General features: G+C 36.4%; 2 protein-coding genes across 14 annotated transcripts in view; one reads left to right on the top strand and one right to left on the bottom strand.

Annotated features, from left to right (window-relative positions):
• The window catches only part of LOC139982204 (uncharacterized), a 118,212-nt gene that overhangs the window by 44,876 nt on the left and 48,492 nt on the right, over positions 1–24,844 (top strand). The gene's annotated exons all lie outside the window — the stretch shown is intronic.
• Positions 746–20,046, bottom strand: LOC139982222 (uncharacterized). Of its 6 annotated transcripts, XM_071994865.1 has the most exons (7): positions 14,364–20,046; positions 12,705–12,856; positions 11,018–11,086; positions 9,518–9,628; positions 8,124–8,192; positions 6,001–6,069; positions 746–5,581 (listed from the first exon to the last, which is right to left on the bottom strand). In XM_071994865.1, exons 2-6 carry the CDS (start codon positions 12,750–12,752, stop codon positions 6,010–6,012), a joined length of 357 nt encoding a protein of 118 aa, XP_071850966.1. In that variant the 5' UTR covers positions 12,753–12,856; positions 14,364–20,046; the 3' UTR covers positions 746–5,581; positions 6,001–6,009. The 6 variants fall into 6 exon arrangements, with proteins under 6 accessions (XP_071850966.1, XP_071850967.1, XP_071850965.1 ...); XM_071994866.1 differs by having other exon boundaries at positions 746–6,091; XM_071994864.1 differs by having other exon boundaries at positions 746–6,069.

Below are 24,844 nucleotides of genomic sequence, written 5' to 3'. Positions count from 1 at the left end.
GGAGAGGGGTCTAAATTATTTATTTCCGAGCAAACCTTCATCGAATGTAAACATAATTGTTATTGTTATTTGTTTGGGCTGATAAGTTTTATAAACAAAAACATGTTATCACACAACATATTTGGTGCCTACAAGTTTATCTTGGAATGTTGAAACATCGGTTGCAAAGTGAAGGTAGCAACCAAGATCTTAACTATCAGAAATTTCAGTTAGATTATAAATGATGATCTGCAGCTATCGGGAAGAGAAGTTGAGTGTAGCTGGCTATTCATGACAGAAACGTTGTCTAACGTCGGCAGGTTTGGAGGGAGTAATACATGTATGTATGTATGTATGTATGTATGTATGTATGTATGTATGTATGTATGTATGTATGTATGTATGTATGTATGTATGTATGTATGTATGTATGTATGTATGTATGTATGTATGTATGTATGTATGTATGTATGTATGTATGTATGTATGTATGTATGTATGTATGTATGTATGTATGTATGTATGTATGTATGTATGTATGTATGTATGTATGTATGTATGTATGTATGTATGTATGTATGTATGTATGTATGTATGTATGTATGTATGTATGTATATGTGATCTTCCCGCAAGCAGGAACTCGCGAGAGAAGCCATGGAGGCTTGTAGACTCGCAAGCTGACCGAAGCCAATCTCTCGGCACACATCCATTTAACGTCCATGTCGGGAAGTTGTTATTGAACAACACCCTTGCCAGACGACACACATTGCATAGTACATGCATGTACTATTTGGATCAACTTTAATAACTGTAGGAAGAACAACGTTGGTGCGGGGTCTTAATTATTTAATAAAAATGATGGACAAAAATGATGAGATTTTAAACATAAATGAGCTTTATATTATTCCGTTAATTGACATAAAAAATAATGATAACATTTAGATTTGTCACAATACAGTTCTTAGAAACATAAACACATTGTTAGGCGTTCATAAGTTTCTGCATTGCATGAAATGTAACATGCGTACAGAAACATATCTTTCAAATTATTGTTAAGTTATCATTACCATCATACCATTCGACCGTATAAACATTCAGCCAAATTTAACATTAAATTAGAAACAATTGATAGTAAATTGATAGTAAAAATCTAATTATGCAAACACTCCATGCAAGGTCACTGAAAAGTACCATTTAAAGAATGAGAAATATTCATATGATGCAGCTCAATATAGCCCCACACTCACCACCCCCCCCCCCCCCCCCGCCTCTCCTGTTTTCTAACCACTTAAATACATTAATTATATCACTGCAAACATTACTTGTGCCCGATAAACACTTTCTAGGCACCAGATATCCCTCACGAGTATAAACCTAGTATGGACACTCGACGCCACTACACTTCCCTTCTTAGCATTAAAACACTCTTCTTTACCTCAACAGTCCCCTTTGTACCCAGAATAGCAGAATTGGAAAGAAGCTGTGGTATTGTTAATTGTCAAAGGTTACCATAAATACACACTGGGAGAACTGTTTTCTACTTTGATCTGTTCATATAACTACATATGTCTGATAAAACATACACAACATCCGTTACTTCACCAACAGGCTTTAAAGCAGTTGTTCCCTAACCGGGGTGCATGAACCCCCAGGGGGTGCGTGAGTTCATCCCAGGTGGTCGTGAGACGTTTCTGAAAGTCAGAACTCTAGCACTTTTTGTTGAACTAAATTCTTATATATCAAATAAGTTAGTAATGTACAAAAGTGTACCTATCGACAAACTCTTTTTGCGTTCCATACGCATATGTTGCCATAGTAGTACCGTTACCGTGCATGTGTTAAATAACTGAATTATGAAACAGACACAGGCTGCATGAATTTGGTGAAATTCGTGTACGTCGTGAAGATAAATGGCTGATCTGATCTTGACGTTTACAAATAAATCTTCGTTCATCTTGTTTTGTGTTCATTACAATATTACACTATGAACTTGATCTTTTACGAAGCACTGTTATGCGTTTCATATATAGTATAATAATGACCCAGATCGTCTCTCCAAAAGTTGTAGGTTCGTGGACAGCTCTGACATCCACAGGGGTTTCGTGGAGGTATCAAGTTAAGGAAACCCTGCTTTAAAATATACCGTAATGTATTTGTGTCAGCTTATATTACGTCATTGTATACATGAATTGGGGCGAAGTTGAATTAGGGCTGAACTGTATAGTCGTAAATGTCAACATGTAGAGTGACCATTCCCTACGTGAGGAAAATGCATTGCAGGTTTGTGACACTAATGCCAGTCACTTAGAGTTAGACACACGAGAAGTGGTGTTTGTTGATTAAGTGTAATTTTTTTCAAAGAACTACACAACTTGCTTTTGTATCTTTGAGTAGAGAGGACAAGACAATTGTTTGGGATCGTGGGCAGGTTTCGAAATCATCTAGGACATAAATTGTACGATTAGTTATTTTGAAATGACTTTTTCCCCACGCCATTGCTCCCGTTGCCTTCCATGAAAGTAAAACATGCTTTGTCAATTTGCAGAGAGAAATCCAAAAACACATTATATCAAATAAACGAGATATAAACTTGCAAATTACAAACAATAACGGATGATGTGGAATAATGTCAAAAACTATAACAGAAACAATTGTAAGAAACCATCTCCTCATCAATCCCTTAATTATGTGTCTGTCTCTAATTCTCAAAGTAAGAAATATAACCCACTCCCCTAACACTATCCTCGCTGTATACAACAAACAATACCCTTACTTTTACAAAGCAACTCTATCAGAATTATATGAATTTAAATATACTTGTTATTTGTTAGTCCTGGCAGCTGACAATTTTTTCAACATTCCTGATGTTGTATATACAGTTCTAGAAGTATGACCTTGTTAAACCTTATATGACCTTGTTAGGAGTGAGCCACACTTGTACAGCAACTAAAGATGATCTTTTACAGGTAGGGGCCCCTCAGAATGCTGGTGCCCCTCAAAATGTAGGTGAACAAATATTATTGGCTAGAAAAAAAAACTGAACCTGTCATGAACTTTCTTTTATACTTTTTAGATAGGATATATGTATGATGAATTTAAAATTGCCAACAACTCAAAAATTATTTTATAGTTTCCCAAAAAATATATGGGTACAATCATCTATTTGCTTACCGTGCATCTAAAATTTGCTATTAATTGAAGTGTACCTTCTTGGCACTGCATCAAAAACGGACAACTAGGGGGTAATTTACATTGCAAAATTACATGTTTGTAGAATGATGATCAGTGAAATATAGCACTTTGTACGTAACTTGATATTTTTGAAAACATCATTACTTGATCAGAATCAGCATTTTGAGGGGCATTAAACCAGCGTTTTGAGGGTCAATAAAAACAAGTATGAAAAATTAATAAATCCATTATAGTGTATATCAAAACTGTATTTTTACATGAAACATATAATTTTACACTAATAACACCAAAAATAAACACTAACCTCACATATTTTGTAATTTAACTATGTTAAATAAGTTGCTCTCATTTTTTTTTTAAATGTTCTGAGAAATATTTACTATTTCCTTCTACAGTATTCCTTCAATTCTATGTCCATTACATTTACTAAGATATATACAATTCACAACATACTGCCAAAATGACTACTATATAAATGAAGATCTCATTTGGATGTAAGTTTTGCTACCTTTAAGATTTTTAACATTGTGGGTCAGTTCAACTGGGTGGGTGCTTATGGGTTGGCGCAAAATACAGTACCACACACATATAGTATAAACGAATATTAATTACACTTTAAAGAACCTACATTCACATGTAACAGTTTCATGTAGCTGAAGAAAGAACAATCTGTTTTTAACTGTAATGATTTATATTTAACAGATAATAAACAACTTTATCATTTGAAACTTTAATTAAACAAATAAAGCATCATCAGAAAAGACAAACTTGTAAAGGGTAACAACTAAACTATAAATTTAATCAACTATTCATTTCACATACACATTTTTATTGATAAATGTATTTCTACATTCTCCCACATTTCACCATCCCTGGTTGCACTTCTGCTTCATACACTTCACCATAAAATATGGAAGCAGAGTCTTTTTCCATTTCCTGTGGCATACCCTTATCTACTCCAAATGGCTTCTCTAAACATCTCACACAGACATCATCTCCCACCTTTTGTAGAACTGTACCAATAAACACTTCTCTTCATATTTCACCTTAACCCACATCGGCACTTTCATATCCTTCATATCCAACCTGCTTAACCCCATCACATCTACACCTTCAACCTCGACAGCATCTACACCTTCAACCTCAACCTTTTCTGCACCTTCAACCTCAATATCATCTACAGACATCTCTTCAACAGATGAGTCATCAACAAGAAGTCGCCGACGCACACGCTTCCCTTGTGTGCAAGCAGGCAAAATCGTATCAGGCTTGACTCCATTTTCATCTTTACATGCAGCTTTACTGCATATAATTGGGAAGCCAGCACATTCAAGCATTTGGGACACAGTTTCAACTTCTCTGCCTCACACTTGCCATCTGGTTTCAAGCAAACACAATGTGACTTGCACTTCAGAAATGTCTCTAGATTACACTGTTTCTTCAACTTATTATCTTGTCTGGCTTTGTCCCTCGCTTCGTTCTCTTTATTCAATAACTCCACTGACTCTTATATTTGTTGTCCTTCCATGGATCCAAAGACTTGAGTTACCCTCATGTTACTTGTTACCTTTGGTTTTGGCTTCAGTTTCTTAATTGTCAGTAGTCCATCAATCTCCTCCAATGGTGTACTCCAGTTTTTGCGTATAGTACTGCTTGGTGTACTTCTTGATGTCAACTGGCGACTCAACCATTGATATGTTGGAAGTTGATGATGAAGGTCCTGCTGTTTCTTCAGTTTCATCTTGAAAAACAGATGATGCTTGAACAAATTTGTCCTTTTGCATCCATTCAACACTCAGGCCATGGTTAGTTACACCATGGAGCTATAAACCTGGGATTTATAGCTCCATGGTTACACCAACACATTTTGCTGCATTTTTTATTATTTCAAGTTTGTTTGCCCACCGTGGCCAAACATCTGCCAATTTCTTTATGAAACCATCCCTGTTGACTGTGCATTCCGCTGAAAAGAGTTCTCCCTTGCTGTTATGGTATTCACAGTGCAAATTTTGATTGATTTGGTCATGTAATTGTGTGACTCCAGTGGTATCAGGTGGAGTGATGAAGAGATGTATTTCTTTTGCTCTCAAGAACCTCAACACCTCAATATATATCTGGAACTGTGGCCATCAGAAACAATGACAACTGGTCTTGCTACCTTCTGTGCTGCTAAGTGTCGATCTAATCACTTGTACGCTGACAACAGGGATTCATGTGTTTGAGAACCATGTTCAGTTGTTGATATAAGAAGATTTGGAATGTTCTTGACAGCAATGTCAGGAGCCATATGTACAAGTGTAGATAGTTGAGTTAGAAGAAATCCAAAGTATTGTTAATTGTCTTTAGGATGTTTGCTGGTTACTTTTGCTCTTTTATTACTTAAGTGGGGAATATTTTTCCATTTGTTGACTGTCAATATGCCAAGGAATGGAAAAAAAAAAAATTAAAGGTGTCATGTTTTGTATTTTTCATTAGGGAAAATCAGCATTCTGAGGGGCAATACACCAGCATTTTGGGAACCTCAGTGGGAAAAAATACAAGAAACACAATCAATTTTTAAATAACTCTTAGAGAGTTTAAAATGAGTGAACCAGTCAAAATTTGTTGTTAATTCATCACGTTCCTGGAAAATTATTAGCAAAATTGTTGACCAGCATTTTGAGGGGCAAGTGTTTTTTAGTGTGGTTTTTCTCCATGCAAAACAAAATAATAATAAAAAAAATATTTTCATGTTTGGACCCAAATGCAATCTAAGTTAATAGATAATCTTCATAATTATTCATTCTTTTACCCAATAATGTAAAACTGGTGAACTGTAGGTGACTTACAAAAAACACCTACATTCTGAGGGGCCTGTACTTCTCACCGTTTCCTGATCTTTCCACGGTAACTACCATCTGTAAAGGAAATAAAATTAATCTAAAGAAGTTTATATTCAATAAATATACCAAAAGGGTTCAAAAAATAGCAAAGAATAATTTCTGAGGAGTGAGTTATATTAGGTAATACAAGAAAATGCTACAGGTGGTATGAAATAGCACAAACACTGTAGATCCAAAGGAAGATGTAATGTTTTAACATAGAATGGACAGAATAAATAAAGGCAAACTAATATGTGCTATTTTTTCAGGAGGGGGTGGGGGAGATATGCTATTCATCTGTTTCCAAGTAAATGTGTGAAGGATGTTAAATATAACCTATTGATGTTACCATGACTTGCAAAATGGTCCCTGGTAATCTTAAGAAGAGTAAACATGGCAAAATAGCTTTACAGGAGTACTATCTACCATCCACCACCCGCTCCTTCCACCTACCACAGATCACAATCAACAGAAACTGAACTCAAAGTCCTAGTCTCTTACTAGACCACAATAAAAATAACCAAAGAGGGTTGGTAACACAGCAAGAAGGATAAAGCTATCCACCAAAAGACTCTGATGGACCAGGATTTTCCATCAAGTAGATCGGCAATGTCAGTTTGTGGACAGCAATTAGGGTCCCTTGGTAGACTTACAGTAACATCTCTTTATTTATATATTTAAAATGGTAGCAAATTTACAGACATGGGTATCGAATGACTGTAACTTGCTGGCTAACCTACACAATGTTTCTCACATATGAACTCACTATATAGCACAGTTGTATGTAACAGATTGATCTCAACAAGAGTATTTAACTTTAGTGCCAGAAATATGGAATTCACTATTCATCACTTTAGCATTTGAAGTTTAAAGCTACAAAGTGCTTTAGGCGTACACAGCAGAACCCATCATCATTTAGCAACATAACCATGGAGTTAGTTTGGTAATGAAAGTCATGAAATCATTGATGCTTGTCTAACTGGCTTTTACTTTCACTTTCCAAGATCACTGAGTTGTGTAGTGTTGACAATATTGGTCACATGCGAGGCAAAAATATCATGAAACATGTGTAAATTATTTTAGCAGTAATAGATCTACTGTATAATGGTCCATAGATGTCAACAGGTAACAAAATTGCATTGGGGCAGTGTGGCTAGTAAGGGTAATATTTATGATGATTTACTTATGTTCAGACTTTTTGACAACTATTTTTACTTTATATTTACCATGAGGTCACTTTCATATAGGATGGCTGGTAAGGGGACGCTGGTGAGGGGTGGGAGGGGCTGTGGGCATGTGTAGTGTTGGCTCCCAGTCTCTTATACCTACACCAGGTGAATTATGTATTCACGGTTTAATGTTAGAAGTACAAAAGAGTACAAAAGATTCATTAATATCAGTATGTTTTATTGTTAGTTAGCTAGTAACCATATGAGCTGTGATATCAAAAACATTTGTTAAAATATGACAGGTAGTAATCTCCTTTTTCTTTGTGTAAAAAGAAATAGCAAAACTGTAACTTTATATGTACCTGCATGGAAAGTCAACATGCTGATCATAAGTTGAGGTTGATATGTAACAGCATGTCAGAAAACCTTGAGAGTAACCCACAAGAGCTTAGTGTAATTGCAAGGGTACATCAGTGTAGACACCCTTCGTGCAAGGTTTTGTCCCAATTTCAGGCGTTAGAGGCTTATGATCTAACTGACACCTTATTGTTTAATATCATGAAAAGTGCCTTACCTCAGTTGCTTGGCCACTTTTTTTTTTGTAGTGGAAGGGGTTAAATAGTATGTTGTCGAGGGGAGGGTGAAGGGCTGTCAAATCTCTTTAAGATATTTGTAACCAGAAAGTCACGTGACTTAGTGATTCCTTGCCAATATTAGAAGAAACTTTACATACAAGATTTTCTAATGAGCTGCATAGCTGAGCAGAAATGGCAAGTCTTGTAGAACTGAGTAATGCGTAATGGTTCTGCCTGTAACCAACAACTGACATTCAAAGACTTTTGACCTCCATGTGAAACAAAGAGGATCATCTGCTTACCTAAGGCCACCAATATACAAAGTTAAAGTTGAAGCAACTCTTACTTCTTGAGATAACGTGCTTACAAGGTTTTCAGACTTTGACCTCTGGCGATCTCTCAAATGACCCTTGACCTTCAGGAAAAAGTAGAGAACATCTACTCACTAAGGGTTACCCACATACTTAATTTAAAGTTAAAAAAACTTTTACTCGTTGAGATATTGTTCTTAAAAGATATCAACACTTTGACCTCTGTTGACCTCAAATGACCTTTGAACTCCATGAAAAACAATAAGGATCATCTACTCACTAAGTTGGAAGTTCATCCAACTATAACTATACTTGAGATATCGTGTTTACGAGCCAAAGTGTCACATACACACACACACACATGCACACATGCCATCACAATCGCATATATTACTTCGGCCTTTGGCAAGGAATAAAAAATGAATGGTGCTAAGAGGCAACACAGGTGATATGTTTCTTCACACTTGAAACAATGTTGAAGATTTGTCAACTGTGTATGTTGTACTGCATGTTGTATCTTTATATACTGCACTTCGGAATTTGCTTGTAAAGTAGTCTCTCCATAAGTGAGGGATCCTCTCCCTTTCTCTCAATTTTAATTGTTTTACCTTTTTTTTGGTGGAAGGGGGGCATACAATTTAGCCTACTGTACATTCTAGGGAGGGGTCAATCATAATTACAACTACTTTTTGTGAAATACAACTTTAAATCTTGCCAACAACATGTGTATGTGCAATTTAACACAATTTCCTACAAGCAATGAAAGAGTTAAAGAGTAAAATGTTACCTAAGGCCACCTAAAATAGCATTAGAAATGGCAACTTATGGTATATGGCACGTTCAAAAGTTATTTGAAATCTATTACTACTGACAATACTAGTAACATAAGGATGTAAGATCTAAAGATAACATTTACTGGTTGCAGATGCAGGGTTAATCACTAATTCATTCTCTCTTATCTGGGTTTATAATATTAATGAGTCAAAACAACACCAAGATTACAGGTGACAAAACACTTATAGCATAAAGACTTTTCACTTGATACTTAATAGTGTCTCAATTGCTATCACATCAGACCAATGTACATACTACAAACTTAGCTTGCATGGCATGTGCGCAATCTTTATTTTCTACAGAAGTTTTCTTATGAACTGTTAATTTAAGTATCCATCGCTACCTGTCTCCATTTTGTAGAAATCTTCCCTCCACCACTGCATACTACAATATAGTCATTGTTTTAAGTAAATGTGGTTAGCTTTACACAATTAAACAAGTGAAACCTTAAATGGGTATTTGATTTTATTTCTAGCACTAATTAAGCAAGCAATCTTCAACTACATATGGCTTGTAGATTTGATCAAAGGTATCCAGCACAACCAATTACCATGTCACAAACTGACTGGTGAGAAATTATGATGTAAAGACTCACCAGACTCTCATCAACAAAGGAAGTAATGTCATCATTGATGTGTTCTTGCTTGACTTTTTCTTTTGCTTTCTTGGAGGAAACGTACCAAAGAAATGTTGAAAACTGTATCACCTGAATGTCACAGAGAAAGTACAAAATAACTCAACTTTCCATTCACTAGATTTATCAAGGTGAAAACTCATCAGGTCTGTGATCATTTTTGTAACAGACAACGATGTTTTTCCTTCTGTTTTATTGATATTTGTGTTTGTTGGACTGACATAGATAAAGCACAGGACTAATATCATAATTCAAAGCAACTTTACCTAATCAACATAATTAGTTATTTACAACACTAGTACTGGTCAACTCCATGCTACCTCCCAAGAGTTTTGAAGGACCCCCCCCCCTCCCAACAAATCTTTTGACAATTGCTGGCCTTTTCCTACCAAATTTGTGAGCTATAATCAATAGTATTACAATAATAAATCAATGTAGAAAGCATATGTGCTTGAGTTTGTTGGAAAATATCTCTTGAGTGGCCAGTAATACAACTGAAGTGCAAATAATGTACAGCTTAGACAGAACACATTAAGAGAATCCTTCAACACTATAGAACAATGGCTAAAAATGGAATTATGAATTACTTTGGTTTATACTCTGAGGACATGCATAGGGTCCAGAAGCTACATGCATGTCTTGCATTACTGACTGACAACAACATATATGCACACAATACAGTAAACCAACCATAGATTTCCACTTGCAATCCCTTAGTATATAGCGCATTGGCAAATAGCATAGTGACTAGATTATCTTCAGATTTAAATTTGACATCAATTTTCTTGGGTTTTGGATGCACTGAGAGTGGAAGGGTAGGAAAGGTTAGTCAGTTTACATTTTATTAAACAAAGGCTTAATTGTGACATACGTAACTTATAGCAAGTGGAAGTACACATGATTCAGACAGTGTGATCATAGTAACAATTTACTGACTCACTTTCTGAGGCAATTGTACAGAGTGTTATTCACTCTTACATATAGTAACAAACTCACTTAATGCATGTCTCCATTGAAACAGAATGATTGAGTATGTCACATCTTAAATTATAAATAAATGACTTAGCCTTGGCAAATCTAGGGTTTATATCAAAAATAAAAATAATCGAAAATAATCGCAATTATTTTTTGTAGAAGTAAGGCTGGCAATATAGAGGGTAATCTGAATAATTGATGATGCATACACAAAACAAATATGGACCCAGTTAATTAAACATGTACACCTCTTTGTTTACATTGACACAATGGTAAGCAATACAATGTATGATATGCAGAGCCTAATATTATATATATGTTGTATGTATGTTAGATTGAGGCCTTTATTTTCCTTTAGCAAGTTTCAAAACAATTAATGTTCCACCGGGAATAGGCAGTAATAAAATCACGTTCTACCCAGATTCAAATCTAATTAAAACTACAACCCAGTTTACCTGTCCTACTATACACTAATTATACACTTACCATTACCATCAGCGGCATATTGTAAACCATTCTGTGCAAGATACGCATCATATGACCCCCAATGATCGTCTGATTAATCCACATTTACATAATGAGGAGATAAAGACGAATGCATTAAGAATCAGTTGTCACTAATTCTATATTGAGAATATCAGAACTAGATGCCTGATCGAAAACAATAAAAACCCTTGTTATTGAGTTTGCATTTTACTCGACCGTTATTCTATTGCTCACAGATATATAAGCTAATGTTAAAATGACTTGGTGTCCCTGAAACAACTCAACAATTGCAGATTCATTAATATTACTGTAAGGTGCTTTTGATTTTCAAGTTGGATATTTTTCTTTTTAAATTTATCCATAAACAAAACAATAGCCTGACTTGGTAACATGTTTGCAATCCTTTGGATTATACTCAATTGATCAGCACACTTTCTGGTGTGGTACATTTAACATGATTGGTTCAGCATGCTAATGAAGTTGTTCATCTTTGTTTTAACATATTTTTAACGATTTTCTACCAAAAATACTAATTGAATTAAATTTGTATTGCTTTTGTCAAACAGTCGGTATACCAATGTGAAGCAGAGGCTGCTCTAAGACATGCATGTTATTGTAGTTGCTTTAATAACTGTCCCAGTAACTTCATTTTCACCTTTGCCAATTGATATAGAACTGACCCCCCCCCCACCTTCCTCAAACGCACACATACAGTATAACATTATTACTGAATTACATAATAACTTTAACATATTCCTATCATATTGTGTTGTATGATCTTCTGTGATACAACCATCAAATGTTGCTAGTCATAGTGCAATACTCAATACCTATCATTATCCATGACAACTATTTAATATGATGGAATGGGTGGACCTTGTCATAACTTACATAATATCCACTCAACATGGAGATGGTGACAAAAGAATGCCTTCATTTGTTTTACCTGTAGATGCTCACATGGGAATAAAACTGTCTCATAATGAATCAATGGATGCCAGATAAACATTAAATTGGTCAGATTTGAAAGATTAGAGATTTAGTTTGCTATAATATAGAAATCACATGAGAATTTCCTCCTCTTGAAAACTTACAATTATGGTGCAATTTGTGCAGATGATGCTAACATTAGAGAAACACTGAACAAAGGAGGTCTCACAGAATCCATCAGTCTAAGACACGACATTCAAAAGTATTCTAACTTTGATTGTTCATATATTATATCTTGCTTTGCAATGAATGGGGTGTGGGGAGGGGTTTTGCAACCATTTTCAGCTGAGTGACCAGTGAAATATGTGATATAAAATAGAATACTTCAACTTAGGATAGACTAATATTTAAAAAAAAGTGTGGGTCTGGTGACACAATTGTGCATGGAACTGTGCCTGGTCTTAATGTCATTGGTTTTGTGTTCACCTTACTTGAATAATGCTTCTTTAGCCTCACATGATGTGATTGTGAATAGTAGAACTGGTGTGTGACAGTTTATCATGAGTTTGGAGGAAATATCAAAGATTTAAAGGAGAAGCAAACCCATCCACAATCTTTAGCTGACATGATAGACATGTTTGAGATGAATATCAAAGGTTGAGGTGATTTGTATTTTATTTTCCAATTACATTTCAAATCATATTTCCAATATTTAAGCAAATGCTTACAACAGTAATCTCTACGGTTCTACACTAACCATTAATGTGATTACCATCACATGGAGAAATATCAGATGATGAACCATTCATTTTCTCGTCAGCACACCATGAACACTTCCATCAAAAACTGGTAACCACAGGTGGAGTAGGTGATCCCCTAATAATTGGCTTCAGGATAATGCAAGTCAACCTAAAAGTAAATGATGTGAATGAGAATTTTAAAAGTTTTAATGATAGTAGATATTTAGAATGTCGGTCAGAAATAGATATGTGCATGTCTTTAGCTAACTACCCTCTATACATGGACATTCACACACACACACACACACAAAATCCAGAGGAATGAAAGTACACTTCAGTTTCCAATAACCATGTAAGTGTCAACATAATTTTCCAGTAAACAATCAAACTTGAACCTGATTGTCAGGTGTCTGGGGGAATTGGCATATGAAAGAGTGATGCAGCAACATAAATGAGCTCCCAAAGGAGAGCTAAATTTCACTCAAGCCGAACCATGGTTTGGGCTTGTCTGAGACAGTTTGCATCTCTATTTCCCTGTTGAGGAGAGGATATCTTTCAAATTTCCACTTTGGAGGTCATCAGGAGATAACTTTATCTATTTTGGTAGGTGAGCTTTGGCGGATGGGTGATTGTTATAATATTTTACTGTTTTTAATAGCTAAGCCCTAGCAGGGTAAAGGGGTCTTTGGAAGCTGTAACTTATTTGAGACTTCTTGTCCTCTTCTATTAAGTTTAAAGCATGTAAATACATTTCGGACGGAGACATTACATTGTGTTTTCTAAGCCCTGGTGGGAGTCCTGGGGACTTCAGCTAAGATATTTCACTTTTCAGAGATTTAAATGTTCTCAGATAGTGATTTTGCAGCACATAAATATATCTCTAAAAGAAATAAAATTTCACTGTAGTTAAAAGCCTTTGTGGGAGCCCAGGGGAAAAGTCCTGACGCTGTAGCATTTGAGATTGTTTTCTTCCTATTTTAATTTCCATAGGGGGAGGGGGATGTGCTCACCCCCCCCCCTCTCTTATGCATACCAGTTCTTCCATATGTGTTACACGCCCTCTTAATGTTGATATATGTTTATTTTAAACAGTATTTAGCAAGGATATGCGAGTATATGCAAGGAAGGCATGTCATCATGATATGATATTGATAAGGCGTGACAAGGGAATTAAACACCTCAACCATGCTTGCCCCCTCACTCCCTCCTACCCCCCCCCCCTGCCCCATTTCAGGCGGCTCCGGTATAACAAAGCACACACACACCTAAAGCAGACAAGAAAGCATTAAGAATACTGTACTTTCTTTCTTCAATTGATTGCTGTAGTACAGTAGTAGTAATCTTCTGGACATAGTGTAACTTGCATATTACCCCCACTTACTATCTGGCTTCAACTAATTGGCTATGTATTAGCACCAAATATAGAATTATACAATACTGACTTCATCATTATGCAAGGGATAAACCATAAGGTTATGAATGATATTTCAATTGAAAGAAAGGGAGGAAAGTTATTATCTGCCATTGTTTAAGACAAATATATGGAATGGTACTTTAGGTTCACTTTCAAAATTTTGCAACAAATCAATAAAATACTCACTATAAGGCAGTTTGGTGAAATCAGTTACAACAAACAAGCACAAGCACAAACAAGCACAAGCAAAGTAATTCCTTACCACTACTGTGTCATTCTGTGCGTTAAGAAGTGTAGGATACTGAAAGAAGCTTGATAGGCTCATAGGTCCTGATCTCCTCTATCCAGTACAGTCTCTGTCTTCATCTTCACTAGAGGTTGTCCTCCTATGGTCGAATAACTACATCATGGAGCCATTCTAGCCTCAGTGACTTCTAAAACAAAAGTGAAACAATAATAAAATCAAATTACTTATTCAGATATATGCACTGGCAAATGACTCTAGAAAAAAAGCTCACACATAGCAAAGATACCATGGCAGCAATACCAATAGATTCCAATCATTGCAGATATTTTTAATTTAGTAATTGGATTATAGTGTTTGGTTTCTGAAACCTTTTGATAGTTCTATGGAACTTCTATGGATCATTGTGAGTGATCATCTGTAATGCTAATAGTGGCCATCTCAAAAACCCTGTCACTTATTGTAAGTGAATTACATAAAATGTACATATATGAATTGTGACATTAAAGCCGCAGGACCATTAACAGGTGAATGAGCTTTACCCTGGGAATTTGGAATTTGGTACAAAAACAGGATGTCTTGAACTAGAAAGGGCGGTGTAAAATGCTGCAGTGTGTTGGGTGACACAACTACAATAACACGTATGTATGATGTTGAATCTCATTCTCTGAAAAACGTTGAATTTCAGAATATTCCAGAACAGGAAATAATTCCAGAGTACTAGAGGAGTAGGATTTCAATTAGTAAATTCGATCAAAGTATGTTTTTTTTTTTTCCAACGCATAATGCTAGGCCTAGTACTGTAGCATGGACACTGCGAAATTCCGACACCTAAACCTTAAAACATCCCAAAACTATAACTTCCTTTTATTGACAAATATGTAAGTAATTAAATGCACATGGGTCATTTTGGAGAGAAAATAACTGTAGCTTCGTATTTTTCGTGAAATTGGCTCTTGGTGTATTTTGTCACGGTGAAATCTTGTATTTCGTAGGGGTGTCCAAACTTCGCAGTGTTCCGAACTTCAAAATAATGACTACAGTACAGTACATCTACATCGGTACACTGCAATACACTGCTGTCCATCTCGCAAAGGATGATAAGTGACATCACCAAGTCAATGTATGATGTAGTAAAACATGCTTAGCTGAACCCATGTCATGTTTTCTTCTTTATTCTGGCGTTGGATTATTGAGTATTGCTACTACAGTCCTCGGACTAGGCCGAAGCTACACATATGACTAGCGATATAGGCCCAATACTAGCCTAAATTCAAGTTCAACCCCCTACCATTGTATGTGCATAGCCTAACGATAACAAACAGGAAGCCTATGGAAGGAACGTAGGCCTACGCCATACGTGGAATGTTTGCGTTGACAGTTGAGATATACTCTGTTTCTCTCAGTATCGTGTTCACCATCTGGAGAATTTTGCAGTATCTTCTCAGTTAGTAAGCCATTACTGTACCTGCTGGGAACTCACGCCGAACAACCAAGGAAGTGCAACAGTTCTTTGTAAGCGGATTCAAATGTTTAGCTGGTTTGTTTTGATTGCGTAATCGAGACTTGCCCAAGTCGTTTCATTCGCCACCAGCAGAGCAGTATATACCGTATATTGATATACGGTTCTGGCCACCAGAAAATTCCCCTTTGATTTATTGGTCATTTGATAAATGTTAGTTAAAGTCGATCCGTTTAAAGGAATGCATGTCAGACTTACCGATACAGCCTCTCCATGAATGTACGTACAATTGATAAGGAGCATACAAAAACTGGCCAAACAATTTACTTCCTTCTGTGCAGTGGCGGAGCTAGGGGTATTGGTTATGGGGGTCTAGAATGTTCTGTAGGGGCGCGTTCGACACTATCTAAGCGGAGCCCCACGACAGGTTGGCGCGGAGCGTACAGACATTTTTTGAGTAAAGATACTCCCTAGATCGCCGGAAATGACCCTTTCGGGCCTTGATAATTTGCAGATAAACGAAGAATAAATAGGTGTCTAACAAATAACCTACTGCACTAATCAACACACTTATTATGGAGCGGCGTATAACGTACACTGCCTTTGGTGTTTATTACTATTTCAGCCACTGCGCGTGGTGTGTCGTCTAAAAATAGATCGATAACCCCGTACAGTTCTTGGAAATAGTTTCGCAAAGCGGAAGCACCGATATATTAAAGACCGCCGTTAGAGCATTTTGTCAGAAAATTGCACCAACAAAATGTGACAAATGTCAATAGGTAGATAGATGAGAGCGCAATAAAAAAGTCAGTAAACGCTAATGGGTAAAAAGTGGTAAAAAGCTGAAAAAGGCGCCAGCAGTCCATTTGAGTCCGTCAACGGGGGCATCCGATCCCCCCCCCCCGACTGTATGGACGCTCCGTCATCAGAACCGGATATATACGGCATATAAGGCTCTGAAAGTGATGTCGGAATAGCGTCCTCTATTTGAAAGGGTTGTACCTTATGTAATTGAAAGTGTTTCAGCCAAATATGATTTAATCTTTACTGGTGACCGGACAACTTCCCCCTGGTTAATTACCCTCCCCACGGACAATGCCCCCCTCCCCCAGACAACTCCACCCTGGACAATTACCCCCGGACAATTCCCACCCAGACAACTCCCCCCCCCCCGATAATTCCATCCCGGTCGACTCCCCTCTACAATTACCCCGGACAATTACCCTCCCGGACAATTTCCCCCCAGGACAACTTCCCCCGGACAATTGGCCCACAGATAATTGTCAATCGGGAGAACACAATTAGGACGATTTTATAATGCTAATTACCAATAAAAATTATGCGTGTGTACTATATTATTTTATATTAGCAAAACCAACAGGCCCAACTCACCTGAGAAAAAGGTTAATCGCGAAGTTAAAGATACAAACAACGATTATCTTTGTGAGATTTTCGGACATTCGTGATATATTTATTTATTTCCGTTTTCTGTGTGTAAACCATGTTTGCCCAGTAGAGAGTGACTTTCGCTTTTCCACATATATTGGTTTACTTTGGTCTAGTAATATAGATATCTGAATTACCACTTTCGTCTTGTCACGCTACTAATGTAATAATTCTGCAATGTAGTAAAACATACGAACACCGTTGAATTGAAAACTTAAATAGTAAAACGACTGTATTTTTGGAGACAAAGTACCAAAACACTTTTTTGTTTCGCGTGCATTGTGTATGCTATAGCAACTCTGACACAATGTTATATATTTTGGGCGTCAAGTTAGTAAATTTGTAGAAATAACAGATTTGGCGCCATTCGCGCGCACTAGCTGTATTAATGCTGTGAGAATTCATTACTCCTTCCACATGCATGTTAGCTAAATAACATTAACATTTTCTGCGCACTTCGCGCGCACTTTAGCTACATTTGTTTCCGGGTAGACTTTTCTTTGACTCTTTTTCATTCCTTGCCATAGACAAAAGGAATATATGTAGTCATGCATGTGTGTGCGTGTGTCTGTCTGTGTGTCTGTGCCGCCGACTTGTAATCGCGATAACTGAACGATGCAAGATCCGATCGGTCTCATACTTGGTGGGCAGGTTACCCATAGTGAGAAGATGGTCCCTTTTGTTGTTGGTGCCAATCTCGTTAATATTCATAAGTGGACGGACTCCGTATCTCGGCAACCGAATGGCCGATTTTGTTTAAATTTGTTTGGTGACATTGGTAGGAGGTGGGGTACATGCGTAAGGGAATACCTTATCGCATCTCATTAATATTCATGAGGGGCGGAGCCAAATGTAATTTCGTTAAAAATGGGTCGTAATCACTCTATGTCAATGACGCAAGATTTGATCATTCCCATACTTGGGTGGTGGATTACTCATAGTGATAGGTGGTCCCTATTGTTTGTGGTGTAAATATCATTAATATTCATCAGTGTGCGGGGCTTCGAACAATTTCTTTAAATGCTAATATCTCGGCTACCGTCTGTCCGATTTTGTTCAAACTTGTTTCGGTGGCATTGATGGGAGGTGGGGGTACATGTGTAGGTTAGAACCCTACAGCATCTCGTTAATATTCATAAGGGGCGTGGTCAAATGTAATTTTGCTGAAAATTGCTCAGAACCCCTTTTTGATTCCTTGCCAGAGACAAAAGGAAGATATGCAGGCATGCATGTGTGTGTGTGTGTTTGTATATCTGTGACACATGTTGTAACCACTCTAAGTAGATGACGCAAGTTAAGATCATGCTCATACTTTGGTGGTGGATTACCCATAGTGAGTAGATGATTCATATTGTTTTTGGTCAAGATCAAAGGTCACCTGAGGTCAACAGACCTAGGTCAAACAGTTATAGCTTCAAATCCAAAGGCAAGAAGTCACGAAGCTCTAGACTCTTGTTATGCATGATAGCCAGCTACTTTACATTCCCCCGTGGCAGTAATGTGGTGTTAAGGTAAATATACAAGGTGGTATTAGGTGATACGAGGTGATATTAACTGGAAAGATATTGCCAGGAAGTCATATACACTTCATTCGAATCCTTACCAAAATGTAACTTTTTTTAACTTTTGATCGACTTGTGATTGATTGTCAGTGGCGTGCGCAGAAATTTCCACAGGGGGAGGGGGGGGGAGGGTCCAAAATGTAATGAAATGTAGTGATCGCTTTCCTGGGTCTAAGTGGAGGGGGTGACCATTCCACTTTTAGACTTTTAGAGATATTTTAATAAGGAAATGTGCTTAGATGCAAACTGGTGCAATATTTTGCCATATTTTGTAGTAAATTATCTTCATTATTTAGCAAACATTTTCGAGCAGGCCCTCCCTCCCCCTCCCTCCCTCCCTTCACACGCCCCTGATGATGCATTCGACAGTAGCATACTTCCGTAAGTCCTGAGCGTGAAAAATACTGATGGTTTTTTTTTTATTCAATAGTATCATGTAGTATATTTTACTGTTTATCATTTGTGTGATATCTGTTTTACATGCTATTTGAAAGGAATGCTTAGCAAAGAACCAGTGGCGTAGTTAGGGGGCGCAAGGGTATAGGGGCGCCCAAATGTGGTTTGGGTCCATATAAACTGTACTTAAAATGTTGACAGGGTGCGCCAGAAGCGAAGTTTGCCCCTCCCTGCCCCGATCGCCAATAATGCTCAATATGCTACTGTAGAGAATTGTAGTTTAACTACTACTTCGCGTTCTCAAAGTAAATCACTGAAGCTGCATAAAGAACTACCATACTACAGTATATGAAAGCGGTAATGACAGACGACATAATCGCGCGTAGCGCGATATTGTTTCATATATTGATTTATCCCTTGACAACACTAAATATAATAGTATATCGTCTCTGCTTAAAGCAGCCTGATTACGTTCAGTCCGCCTCCATTTATAGTTATGATGACGTCACGTGGAGTCCTATCTAGGTTATGACGTTATAGGTACGTCAATGTGTTTTCAATAAGCTAGTTTGATTGTTTGGGGTCATGTTTCTATCCTCCCATGATATAGGTTGAGGGTATAAAACCAATCGTTAATGAGCTGTTACAGATCATCAAAGATATTGTTGGCGTCCACTTTGAATTTATGTTAATTGGATATAATGTTCAGTGGGGACACAACAACAGTATGAACAAAATGAAATCTCCTGTTGCAGTTAGTTCTGGGTTCACCCCCATTTTTACTGGACTTACAGCCTAAACCCCGCCTACAGCGGCTGTCAATCGATCGTTGAAATTTCCGAGAAGGGGGATTTTCCGGGGGGGGGGGAATTTCCGGGGGGCGGCAATTGTCCGGGGGAAAATTGTCACGGTTGGGAATGATCCGGAGTGGGAATTCTCCGGGGGCAAATGTCAAGGTTGGCAATTGTCCGAATGGGAATTGTCCGAGGGGGATCGTCCGGGGGTAATCGTCCGAGGGGAAGTCGTCCAGGAGGGAGTTGTCCGGGAACCATCTTTACTAAGATCTTGTCTAAGCGAGAAGAATACTATACAATTACCTACTGGGGAGGGGGAGGGTGGTGGTGAAGAGGTGTTTGTGTGTGTGTGTGGGGGGGGGGGGGTGGGCAGTCCCAACAAATCCATTTTTGTAGATGTTACCGTCATAGACGTATAAGGAGTCCAATTTGATTTGGGGGCTGTAACGACTTGCCCCGAAAAATATAACCAACATTTTTTAACCAACGAGTTCAATATCTTTATGTGCATATCATGTAGGCATGCATCGGTTATTACATTTCATGCCGATTACGTACAATCATTTGCCGTCTTATTACCTTCCATATTGGTTAGGAGTTTTTGGGAAGTCGTTACAATCATAATGATTATAATACTAGAAGTTTAACCATTTAAAAACGAATTGCAATTTATTTTTCTTTCAGTAGGTGCCCGAAAAATGTTCATCATATTGCATGAATGTTTACCCCCCCCCCCCCGCCCCGCTTCCTACGCCTATGGTTACCGTTACCCAATGGGACATAGGAAGTTTCAACCTATGCATCTCAAAATGTTGATTACTCTATCTCAAAAGTTCGCTTTAATTCCCAAAGTTCCTGTTATTTCTGTGAATTTCGACCTTTTTATCCAAAAGCTGTAAATATTATCTTCTTCAACATTATCTTGAAATTGCCATCATATATTTATACAAAAAATCCTGCCTTTACATCTGAACATAGTTGAACTATTTTATGAAATGATATATACACTTTTCTTGATTATGAAGTAAATGGGATGTTTATGAGAGGACTTGACGTACCGTATACAAACTCTTTAATTCGTTTTACTTTGCGGCAAAATTACGACTTCAGATGTCGAAACTTGCACCTATGAAGTAGGCCTATTTAAAAAAAGAAAACATAGTTTGATTGAGTGGCTCTCTGTTTGATGATCCTAAGATCCAGATGAATGATCCAGCCTCGAAATGGAGTAGTTTTAGTTACAAACGTGTTTTGGCAGGTGTATAAATCGTGTCGCTGCAGTTAACAATGATTGTATGAATATTATCACATTTTTCGTGATTGGTTCTTTTGTTCTATGTATCTACTATCAATTACTGGGCATGCAGGGGGCGGATCATACTTTCCCCCCGACTGTAGCCATTGGAGAGGAGACACAAATCCATCTACCGCTTAGGATCGACCCCCCCCCCCCCACCTGATACCTTAGCCACAGTTGGTTAACATAAATTATCACTAAATATTATGGTAACTTGACAAAATGCATAGGAGGAACTAGAACTACATTTGCCTGCAGCTACCAAGTATTGTAGTGCTCGTGGAGTGCTTGTAGTATTAGGAAGAACTTTTTTTAGGTTGTTCATAGTGTTAAGTTTTGGCGGACAACACACCAGGGAGTATAGTCATGTATAGGTATCTACAAAGTGAGGGCGCTTTCGAGCGGCGTGACAGACTCATATTCAGCTGGCTACGCAGCTAGACTTTAAGTTTCAACGTCCAGTAATGTAGGCATCGTTCACTTGACCAGTTATGACAATACTTAAGCGCGCACGCGCACTACAATAATTCTCATGCATTCTTCTAATTACTGGGTGGGCAAACTAATTTTCTGGGTAATAAGACAGTTGCCCACCCAGTTAGAATGTCATTTACTTCGCTGGTTATAAGTTCTGACCAATTCATGTATATTACACTTTACAGCATACACCGTGATCTAATTTGTGACTACACAATAATGTGTACGGTCTATAGTCTTAGTCATGTAGCCTAATGCTTTATTTAATTGTGAAGTTAAGTTTTTCTTTATGGTAGTACCGTACAAAATAGTAAGATGATACGGCTTTTAATATTGATTTTTATTTCGAGAAGTGTCAGACTATATATTTCGCGTTATTGTAAAAATATTTAATCATAAATCAATTTATTACGACAAATTAAAATAAACTAGGTTCAGTTCAACAGTGCACATTTGAGTAAGAGATACAGCTACCAACACCGTGTCAGCTGCTTTAGGCTAAAATAGAGAATTGCTTTGATTCTTTTATTTATCTTATTATTCTTATGCTTAGTATTCCTATTGTTCTTATTGTTCTTATTCTTTGCTGAAAACTAGTAATTTAACTGAAATTCTCTTATTTTCTACGCTGCATGTGTTCTAATTACTTTTTAAGCTTTAGGCTCGCAAAGATAGTAAAACTGTATAACCTCATAATTGATTTCCCAATTGGCGTCAACATGAAACTCAGAAAATTGTTCACAAGAAACTACACGCCGCACGCAGCATCTCGTTACAAAACAATCATGAGAGAGCCTCGGATTTTTCCTTCCGTACCCAATTGACATCAGCTTTTAAACTGTCTGTTTTCACCGTGCATACACAACGTTGCGACCCTTGAACAACACTGATTTTATTATTTATTTATTGGCGCCAAAATGTCTAGACCGGTGTTAGAAACACCTGTATATGAATATCGGTGACTCATGCTGTTGAATACCTGTGTACATATATCACTTACAATGAATGGTATAGTGTTATATACTGGTGGACTTTATATATGTTGCTTGTTCCGTTCAGTTGTTTGTTACAGTCGACGTGCTGACTTGATTTAAGATTGGATTAATTTGTGGAGAAGAAACCGCTGATAATAGCTAAAAGCTTAATATCGATTAGTGAGATAATTTGACGGTATGGTATATAGACCTAGGCTAGGATTTTTGCATTGGCTAGGCCACAATAATCAATAGGCAAGAGTAACATATGCTACGGTTAGTTTAGAAGTCTTAGACATTCAGCCAAACATCACCATAATACTTTAAGAAAGAGGACATTCTTAGAAAATCTAAATCATAAAAAAGAAGAAAAATTAGCCTAGATGTGGATTGATTATCACTCATGTCTAAGTTAAAGGGTATCTAACCACACAAGGAATTGACAAAATACAGTCGCATTACTGAGTTTGCTTTAAAGCTTCTAACTTAAGCGAAGATTAAAACTAGTCATTAACATTCTCGACTGGCAGATGTAAAATAAATTACTTCATTCTAGCTAAGAAAAATATACATGAACAAACAGTAGAAGCCTTGTTTTCCTTCAGAAATCTTAAATCACAACAAATGGTCCAAGTCGTTCTTACATAGGCTTAATCATCCGTCTAGGCCTTTATACAAGTCAATATATGAGAATCCACAATGGGTATTTATTGCATGGACCTAAATTATTCATAGTCTGAAGTTACATCCAGTTATTTAAGATATATATATATATATATATATATATATATATATATATATATATATATATATATATATATATATATATATATATATATATATATATATATATATATATATATATATATATATATATACACCCCTGAATAGTAACTTAAGATATTACAAGTAAGACCGAATCAACCCGATTAAGCTAAAAAGTATTAATAAAAAAGTAAAATTCAGCCCTCGAGAATATATGTAGTATTTTAAGATCATAACATCATATTATGTTTAGAGAAATAATTTAAAATCGCATTGTGTTATTTAATTGAAAATAAAAAAAAAAACAATCAGTTTTAAAAATTTGAGATCATAAAGCATTATTTACTTGAAGAATATCTATAAACACAATGAAAGAAACATGTTACATGTTGATGAAATCCACTAGAAGTTTAGTGACACTCAAACCTGTAACTTAGGCATCAAATTGATAATTTAGGAGAATATCGGTAAATTCCAAGTGATGTTAGTTAGAATAAAATTAATTAGCCTTTATTGGTTAGAAAAATAGACACAGAATATACATCATCCTTTAAACAAAGCGTAATAACTTGAAATAATTAAAATTAACGCTGAATCGTATGGATTTTGATCAATAATTTAATAATTTGTCAATTAATTAATACTAGTTTAAGCCTCAACAACCTTTCTTGCTTTGAGCATGAATTTGATCTACATGCTACAATTGCATTTAACTTATCAGAAAAAAATTATTTATTTAAATATAATTTTTCCAAAAATTACTTAAAACTTTATAAACAAAGAAAGTTTGCATTAGTTGCAGCAGAGGTTTCCTTTTATAATTTGTATTACATACGTGAACATTTTTTAAGTTTAAACTACTTATTCCTTCTGAAAGTTATAAATTAAAACACAATTAAATAAATTTGATCAATAGTTTACTTCAGATGATAGAATAATCTTAATTCTTTGTTACCCTCTCTTTGTAACCTTCTCATCCTCTCTTTGTGATTTCTTTCCTTTTCATTAATTAATTAAATTGCTCCACTCTATTCATTTCCATCATTCCATTCTTATTTTAATAAACCTTACTAGCTATGAAACCTTTAATTGATTATTTCATCGTAAAACAATAAAAAACATCCTCTAAATCCAACATAACAGACTTATTTTCCTCTAATCTAAACCATTTATTTCTGTTTGTACTTGACTCCCCTTAAAAACAATCCCTTATTTCCGTTCTATTAATTTATTCCTATTTTTAAATAAACACGACCTAAATCAATCAAACTAATACTTTAAATCCTACATAACCGATTTATATTCCTCTATTCTAATCCATTTATT

This window comes from Apostichopus japonicus, chromosome 16 (assembly GCF_037975245.1).
Source record: "Apostichopus japonicus isolate 1M-3 chromosome 16, ASM3797524v1, whole genome shotgun sequence".
Classification (NCBI taxonomy): Eukaryota; Metazoa; Echinodermata; class Holothuroidea; order Aspidochirotida; family Stichopodidae; genus Apostichopus; species Apostichopus japonicus.
Note: the sequence above shows the minus strand (reverse complement) of the source record. Positions and strands in the feature narration are given on the sequence as shown.